The sequence below is a fragment of the Xenopus laevis genome, chromosome 9_10L, assembly GCF_017654675.1.
Source record: "Xenopus laevis strain J_2021 chromosome 9_10L, Xenopus_laevis_v10.1, whole genome shotgun sequence".
Classification (NCBI taxonomy): Eukaryota; Metazoa; Chordata; class Amphibia; order Anura; family Pipidae; genus Xenopus; species Xenopus laevis.
In genome coordinates this window covers 8,936,268-8,945,139 of record NC_054387.1, presented here as the reverse complement: position 1 = coordinate 8,945,139, position 8,872 = coordinate 8,936,268, and the positions used below count along the sequence as shown (strand labels likewise).

General features: G+C 36.9%; 1 protein-coding gene across 1 annotated transcript; it reads right to left on the bottom strand.

The window, feature by feature from the left end:
• Positions 1-1,982: 1,982 nt before the first annotated feature.
• On the bottom strand, positions 1,983-8,872 carry LOC121398346 (interferon beta-like). Its single transcript, XM_041577517.1, has 6 exons — positions 8,829-8,872; positions 6,668-6,866; positions 5,467-5,544; positions 3,700-3,852; positions 3,475-3,570; positions 1,983-2,258 (listed from the first exon to the last, which is right to left on the bottom strand). The coding sequence occupies exons 1-6, from the start codon at positions 8,870-8,872 to the stop codon at positions 2,154-2,156; spliced, it is 675 nt and encodes a 224-aa protein (XP_041433451.1). The 3' UTR covers positions 1,983-2,153.

The following is an 8,872-nucleotide window of genomic DNA, read 5'->3' as shown; positions in this document are numbered from 1 at the left end:
TCTTGAAGTCTTTTGAAATCTGCTGGCTTATTCCTGTTACTCAATGTAGAACAAACGGTACTCTCGCATACTCGGCGCCGATCCAGGACAACATGTGAGGACAACAGCGTTCGTGTAGAATTTTCGGCTTTATTAACACACAGGTAATGGTGCAGCGGTGGGTGTACATGGCTGATCCTTCGATCGAAGGATTTTCCTTCGATCAGAAAAAGCTTAGAAAACTTATGGGGAAGGTCCCCATAGGCTAACATTGTAGCTCGGTAGGTTTAAAGTCGCGAAGTATGTCGTCTAAGTTTTTTTTAAAGAGACAGTACTTTGACTATCGAATGGTCGAATAGTCAGACGATTTTTAGTTTGCATCGTTCAAATTGAAGTCGTAGTCGAAAGTCGAAGTAGCCTATTCGATGGTCGAAGTACCCAGTTTTTTTACTTCGAATCCTTCACTCGAGCTTAGTAAATGTGCCCCTTAGTCTCATGATTCTAAAGACCTCTAATCTTCTTCCTCTAATTTCTGATTCTTCATCTCAATCCAGTCCCTTAAAAGAATCTTGTCAGTTCAGGACACATCTCAGTGATTGGAAACGTTCTATGTCTTTGCCAATCCCTTTACGCCATTGCCATTTCAGTTGCCTTTCCAGATCTTCAAACCGTGCCAACCCCATTTCCATTCGTCTACATCTTCCTCCAGCAATGCAGACCACCAATGTTTTCCATAGAATTCCTTTCAAGCAAGTCAATTCTAACCAATTCTCCTCTTACCAGTAACCTCTCGCCCTGTCATTTTGGATAATCAACAAGTATATGAGGCAGAAAGACTTTCCAGTTCCAGACAATGCTTCATCCACTGGAAAGTATTTGGATGTGAAGCACAATCCTGGAATGAGCATTCACATGTCCATGCTTTGTGTTCTTCAAGTTTTCCAAAAACCATGGTAGTGGAGGTCCCCTGGGGGAAGGGTTCTGTTAGAAACATCAGCATGCTCTACAAATATGAGCGCCCATGGTCACAATGTGACTTTTATCAGGAGGAAGAAGGGTTAGAGCCACCATGAAGATGTACCAGTGCATAAAGCCAATGAACCATGACTTGCCACATGCCTTGGTTCAATGCCAGTTTGTAGGTCTTACTAAATAAGTTCCTTCCTATAATTACTATATCTGGTTTCTGATCCACTTGACTGTTCCTGATCACTCTGATGCCAACTGCAAGCCTTGGCCATTGCCTGATTAGTGATGACATATTTAATTAACCTTCTGGATTCCTTCTCTTGGTTTGAACTGTCTTCCTGCCTGTTCTTCACAACCTGCTTCCTCTATTTGTTTCCATTTAGTCCAATGGATGCCACCAAGTCCATATTTTGTAGTCATTTCCTTTTGCCTAAATTGTCAGCTGCCTGCCCTATCCAATTGCCTGGATTCTAGGATTCTGATTGGCAAAGGCAAACCTTTGCTGTATCTTTATTAGGGATGCACCGAATCCAGGATTCTGTTCGGGATTTGGCCTTTTTTAGCCGATTGGCAGAACCGAATAATTTGCATATCTAAATTAGGTGTGGAAAGGGAAATCACGTGACTTTTCATCTCAAAACAGGGAAGTAAAACATTATTTTCCCACTTTTTCCTTTCCCGCCTCTAAGTTGCATATGCAAATTTGGATTTTTTTTTATTCCTTCAGGAATTCGCCGAATCGCAAATAGGGGATTCGATGCATCCCTTATCTTTATATACTTATGTGCGGGTCCACAGATTTTTTCAATCCAGATTTAAAATTAGACAGGAGATGCGGGTTAAGAAATTGTACAGTTTATTGTTAAAAAAAAAACATTTTAAAATATAATAAAATACATAAATATATAAATATAAATATATATTAACAAAAAGGTTTCAGCACAATATGGCTCATCTCCATAAATAAAATAGATAAATAAAAAGTTATATATATATAAAAAAAATATTTTAGAAACATTTATAAAACAAGTTCATGTCAGTTATTGGTCAGTACCATCTGGGAGGTATTAAGACAAATTTCCAACTGGAAATTTACAATATCCAGCCCAAAATTGAACAAAAAAAAAGCACTTCTTAGAAGACGGTATTCAGGCAGGTTTGACTCCAGACCGTAGCAGTAGAGTCTGAGAACGCTTGGGGTGTCCTCACTGTTTCTCTCTCTTCAAGAGAATGTCTGTGTGTCTTTGAACAAACATCATGGCGCTTTCCATTTCATTTCTAACCGTAGCCAAAGCGCAGCGACTGTATCCCTAGATTAAAGGAAGAAGGAGTTGGAAAGTTAGATGAAACAATACACATCTGAAGAGCCAGCACATTGCTGAAGGTAATTCAATATATCCAGGGATCATAAAAAAAAGCTTAATAACTCAAAAACTGCAAATGATAAAAAATGAAAACCAAAATACAAATTGTCTTGGAATTTCACACTATACATTATAGTAAAAGTTAACTTAAAGGTGAACAACCCCTTTAAGGTAAGGCTATCCATAATACAGAAAGGCCCCTTATCTGGAAAACCCAAGGTCCTGAGCATTCTGGATAACAGATCCCATACCCATTTACACTATAAATCATGTTAACAACTTTAACCTTAGGGGGTTATTTATCAAGGTCCGAATTTATCTCAGTATTTCTAATATCAAACTTCAAGCAACTCAGAATTCCCGAATGGACCTTATTAATGAAGAAAAAAGCCTGAAAAAATAGGGTCGGGCAAACTTCGGAGCTTTCCCCGAAAAGTTTTTTGCGCCGAAAATCATATCAGTACCGAAATCAGAGCAGACACTGGAACCTTCCCCATTTACTTATACAGGACCTTGAGAGTTATTACTTGCCGTGGGTTTCGGATTCTGAGTTTTTAGAACATCTGACTTTAAGGGGCACATTTACCTAGAGTCGAATATCGAGGGTTAATTAACCCTCGATATGCGACTGTCGAAGTAAAATCCTTCGACTTCGAATATCGAAGTTGAAGGATTTACCGCTATTCCTACGATCGAAGGAATAATCGTTCGATCGAACAATTAAATCATTCGAATCGAATGATTAAATCCTTCAAATCGAACCAATTCGAAGGATTTTAATCCATCGATCGAAGGTTATTCCTTCGATTAGAAAATTGTTAGGAAGCCTATGGGGACCTTCATTGGCTAACATTGGCCTCGGTAGGTTTTAGATGGCGAACTAGGGGGGTCGAAGAATTTTTTAAAGAGACAGTACTTCGACTATCGAATGGTCGAATAGTCGAACGATTTTTAGTTCAAATCGTTCGATTCGAAGGTCGTAGTCAAAGGTCGAAGTAGCCCGCATTCGATGGTCGAAGTAGCCATATTCGACCATTCGAATTATTTTTCCTCTATTCCTTCACTCGAGCTAAGTAAATGGGCCCCTAAAACACATTATTCAAGGTTCGGATATTCGGAGCTTGATAAATAACCCCCTTAGAGATGTTTGTTGCTGCTGTACCTTTATCTTTAGGTATGCCTCCATCCTTCCAAAATATTTCTTTATCTGTCGGATTTTCTTTTTTAATTTAGGCACTTGGAAGGTTGATGACATCACCTGTTTATAAATGAGAGGAAACACATGAGGTTCAATACAGGACAGATGAGTTTTAGAGAATAGAACTCCAATTCTCCAATTATTGTCAGTTCCACCCAACATTTATCAATTACAGTACCCCATACTCACACATTGGGACCAGTCGGTGGAAATTTTATGTAGCACCATCTGTAGCTCAGATATTGCCTCGGCAACACGTTTGTCATTCGTAGCCTTAGTTAATTGACTGCTGAGAAGTTTGCTGGACTCAAGGACAATTTCCAATAAGATCACCTTGGGCAGCTGTTAAACAAAAGTATTAACATTTATGTTTATTTCTTCTAAATACACTTAGAGGCCTGTTTTCCCATCACTAAGGGTGAAATGTTTGATTTGACAAGTCATTCAAGGGGACACACATTACATAGCTCAAGTTAGTTTATGGCCAACCAGAACTTTTGTTAGGCCCAGTCAGTATCCAAGGGTTTTTTTTTATCAAAATCCAAATTTTTCTGATTCTCTTAAATAAAAAAAGTCCGACCAAACTAGAATTATTATTAAAAAGGCACAATTTAATCGGATTGGGGGAAAACTCAATAAAATTGAGTTGATTAAGTTCCAAATCGCTCAATTTTTTCGGACTTCTTCCCGAAAAGCCCAAATTTTTCAGATTTTTGCCCAAAATAGTAAGATTTCGGGCTAATTCCAACAAAGACCACAGAAACTTCCAAATAGGATAGGGACCTCTCCCATTGACTTATATAAAACCTTGGCAAAACCAAGATAGTTGATTTTTGGATTCTGATTTTTATAATAAATCTCGAAAAATCTGATTTTTTTTTCTCTAAAAATTTAGATTTTAAAGTAAAAAAACTTGCATTTTTCGAGTTTTTGGCATTTGGAATTTAATAAATAATGTGTACATATGGGATCCGTTATCTAGAAAGCTCAGAATTATAGGAAGCCAATCTCCCATGGACTCTATTTTATCCAAATAATCCAAATTTTTTAAAACGATTTCCTTTTTCTGTGTAATAATAAAACAGTAGCTTGTACTTGATCCCAACTAAGATATAATTAATCCTTATTGGAGGCAAAACCAGCCTATTGGGTTTATTTAATGTTTAAATGATTTTTTAGTAGATTTAAGGCATGAAGATCCCAAATTATGGAAAGATCCGTTATCTGGCAAACCCCAGGTCCCGAGCATTCTGGATAATAGGTCCCATACCTGTACTTGATCCCAACTAAGATATAATTAATCCTTATTGGAAGCAAAACCAGCCTATTGGGTTTATTTTATGTTTACATAATTTTCTAGTAGATTTAAGGCATGAAGATCCAAATTATGGAAAGATCCGTTATCTGGCAAACCCCAGGTCCCGAGCATTCTGGATAATAGGTCCCATACCTGTACTTGATCCCAACTAAGATATAATTAATCCTTATTGGAGGTAAAATCAGCCTATTGGCTTTATTTAGAGGCACATTTATTAAGGGTCGAACTTCAAATTCATGTGAGTTTTTTTAAACTCACATGAAATCGATTGTACTCAAAATTTGATTATTTATTAAAAGCTTGGACTCATTTTACCGTCCCGAAAACTCGAATGGAATTCGACCAAACTGTATTAGACTTTTTTCTCCAAAAAAAACCTTGAATGTCAAGAAGGCTACAAACAACTCTAAATTGGTCAAATTGACTTATACAGTAATTCGGCAGGTTTTAGGGGGAGAATAGTCAAATTCGAATTCTTCAAGGGCCATAAAATGATTTTTTTAAAAGCTCAAATCGAGTTTGGATAATTCCCTAGTCGAATTTGCCTTTTTTTACCCTTAACCCCATACCTGTACAGTGGGGTTTTAATTTGCAAAAATGACTACCTGCTGTAATTTCAAATCAATTCATGTATTTACCTGTGTCATCTTGTCCAGAAACTTAGGGAACCGAAAGTTTTTCCATTGTTCTTTGCAATGAGGATGCAGAATTTTTTCCTAGGTAGAGAAGAGGATCAGATAAATACAACGTCAATGCAGGTATTTCCACTTACAAGTGCTTTAGGCCAAGGCCATTTAATCTGTGGTCAGGGGGCCAGATGTGGCCCTGCAAAGGATTTTTATGGCTACCAGTCTTCTTAATGGCTCCATTGACACTAATAGGGGGTTATTTATCAAGGTCCAAATTTATATCAGTATTTCTAATATCCAACCTCGAGAGATTTTAGATGCCGGGGTTTCGGATTCAGAGTTTTTAGACCATCGGACTTTAATAAATCGCGAATAATTTGTAGTTTTTTTTTTTTTCTCTGAAAACTATGGGCACATTTACTTAGCTCGAGTGAAGGATTAGAATAAAAAATACTTCGAATTTCGAAGTATTTTTTTGGCTACTTCGACCTTCGACTACGACTTCGAATCGAACGATTCGAACTAAAAATCGTTCGACTATGTGACCATTCGATAGTCGAAGTACTGTCTCTTTAAAAAAAACTTCGACCACCTACTTCGCCACCTATAACCTACCGAGGTACAATGTTAGCCTATGGGGAAGGTCCTCATAGGCTTTCTAAGTATTTTTTTATCGAAGGAAAATCGTTTGATTGATGAATTAAAATCCTTCGAATCGCTCGATTCGAAGGATTTAATCGTTCGATTTTTCCTACGATCGTTCGAACGAACGAATTGCAGTAAATCCTTCGACTTCGATATTCGAAGTCGAAGGATTTTACTTAATTAACCCTCGATATTCGACCCTAAGTAAACGTGCCCCTACAGGTTCGGATATTCGGAGCTTGGTAAATAACCCTATCGATTTAATCTAATCTGGCCCTCAAACATGTTATATGAGAGATAATTACATGTAATAAACTGGGCAGTATAAATTGATTGACTGCTTTACCTAAATACAAATTGTAAATCTATAACATGAGTGATTTTAAGTAAATTTACAACAGTAGGGTGTGCCAGTTGCTAACATTCTGCCCCGACCTGGAGGACCTCTTCTATTAAAAAAAGGAACACTTTTATAAACCCTTCTTTTCCCCTAGACCTTCTACTTGATCCATAGTCTAATCCTAGAACTATGCACTAAGCAACAATGACATAAAGTGATAATTACCATGTTTATCAGGTGCTTCAGAGCCTCCTTGTTACATTGACGTTGGCTCATGTATATTCGGTTGCACTGAAGAGACAGTCCCCGTGGGCTTAATGTTATCATCAACATGACACACAGAATAAATGTTTGAAGGAGCTGAAGTAGACGAGGGCCTAGGAACGGAAAGAGGGAAACAATGTTAGCCAAATTCTTAAATATGCTAAAATTTCGAAAACAATTATTTTCATGTTCAGATTTGAGTAAAAGCTTCAAAAATGTCATGAATATGGCTTTTTTTCGGCCCAATGCTTTAAATTCGGCATGCGCGAATTTGCGGCAAATTTCCGCAAAACTGCAGCGAAAATTCACAGGCGTCAAAAAATTTTGGATGCTCGCCGGAAAAGTCGATCACGTCAAAACCAACGTGCGTCAACGTTATTCGGACGCCCATTGACATTGTCTATAAAATTGAATTCAGGGGAATAAGAAGTCACGTTTTTCCGGTGTGATGAAATGCAAAAAAAAATGCAATTTCTGCAGCATTCTCCAGTTTCAAATCTTCATTGTAGGAAATATTTACCATATTTTTCCCCTTTTTTAAAAAATAAATAGTGACAATAGTACAGGTATGGGATCTGTTATCCAGAATGCTTGGGACCTGGGGTTTTCCGGATAAGGGATCTTTCCGTAATTTGGATCTTCATAGCTTAAGGGGCAGATTTACATATTCGACTGCCGAATGTAAATCCTTATTTACTGCAAATAGTTCGATCGAATGATCGAATGAAAAATCATTCGATTCGAAGGATTTTAATCCATTGATCGAATGATTTTTCTTCAACCAAAAAATTGTTAGGAAGCCTATGGGGACCTTCCATAGGCTTAGACCATAGGCTAAAATTGCACCTCGGTAGGTTTTAGGTGGTGAAGTAGGGGGTTGAAGTTTTTTTTAAAGAGACAGTACTTCGACTATCGAATGGTCGAATATTTTAATGATTTTTAGTTCGAATCGTTCGATTTGAAGTCAAAGTCATAGTCGAAGGTCGAAGTAGCCAATTCGATGGTCAAAGTAGACAAAAAAAAAACATTCGAAATTCGAAGGTTTTTTTATTCTATTCCTTCACTCGAGCAAAGTAAATGTGCACCTTTGTCTACTAGAAAACCATGTAAACATTAAGTGGGTTATTTATTAAAGTCCAAATTTATCTCAATATTTTCTGCTACAAACTCCGATCAAATTCGCTTATTTATTATTACATTTTCACAAAAATTTGGTTTGCGTGCAAAAAATCTGATTTTCAAGATTTTTTTGGGATTTGTCATCCAATTTTCACGATTTTTCCGAATTTTCCCCCGAAAACTTCAGGGTATTGCACGAAACCCAGCGCACATCAAAAAGTCAATGGGACTTCTTCCATTGACTTATATGCAACCTCGACAGGTCTGAGATGCCGGATTTTCAGATTGGGATTTTTCCATCCTCAGGGTTTAATAAATTCCGAAAAATCTGTGTTTTTTTAAAGTCCGATTTTATTTAAAAAATCACGTTTTTTTGTGATTTTTGCATTTGGAGTTTAGTAAATAACCCACACAATAAACCCAATAGGCTGGTTTTACTTCTAATAAGGATTAATCTTACTTGGGGTGAAGAAAAAGCTATTGTTTTATTATTACAGGGAAAAGGGAAATCATTTTTAAAAATTTGGATTATTTGGATAAAATGGAGTCTATGGCAGACGGCCTTTCCTTAATTTGGAGCTTTCTGGATAATGGGTTTCCGGATAATGGATTCCATACCTGTACATCGTAAAACAAATATTTCCCTCCCCAAGGGGGATAATTTTGAGATTTTTTTTAAAATAAACCTTATTGCATCTGCCCTTTGGGTGCATAATTACTAATGTCCTAATTTTTGTAGCCATTGCGAATTTTAGTAAAAATTTAATTTATCCTAAAGTTTTAATAGTTTTCCAATTCAAGTATATAATTATTATTAATAACATTATTATTGCAATAATAATAATAATAATAATAAAACAATGGAATACTAATCCCCATGAGGTTCATATTAGGACCCAGTGCAAGAGAGTAAAAGTGAACTTCCCCTTTATGTACCTATAGACGTGCTATGGAAACAAGTGCAATAGAATAAAGTTTTGTTCTAGAGAAGAGGAGCACGTACCTGCCATGGTGCTTCCAGAAGGTGAATGATGGTTGGAGACCCAT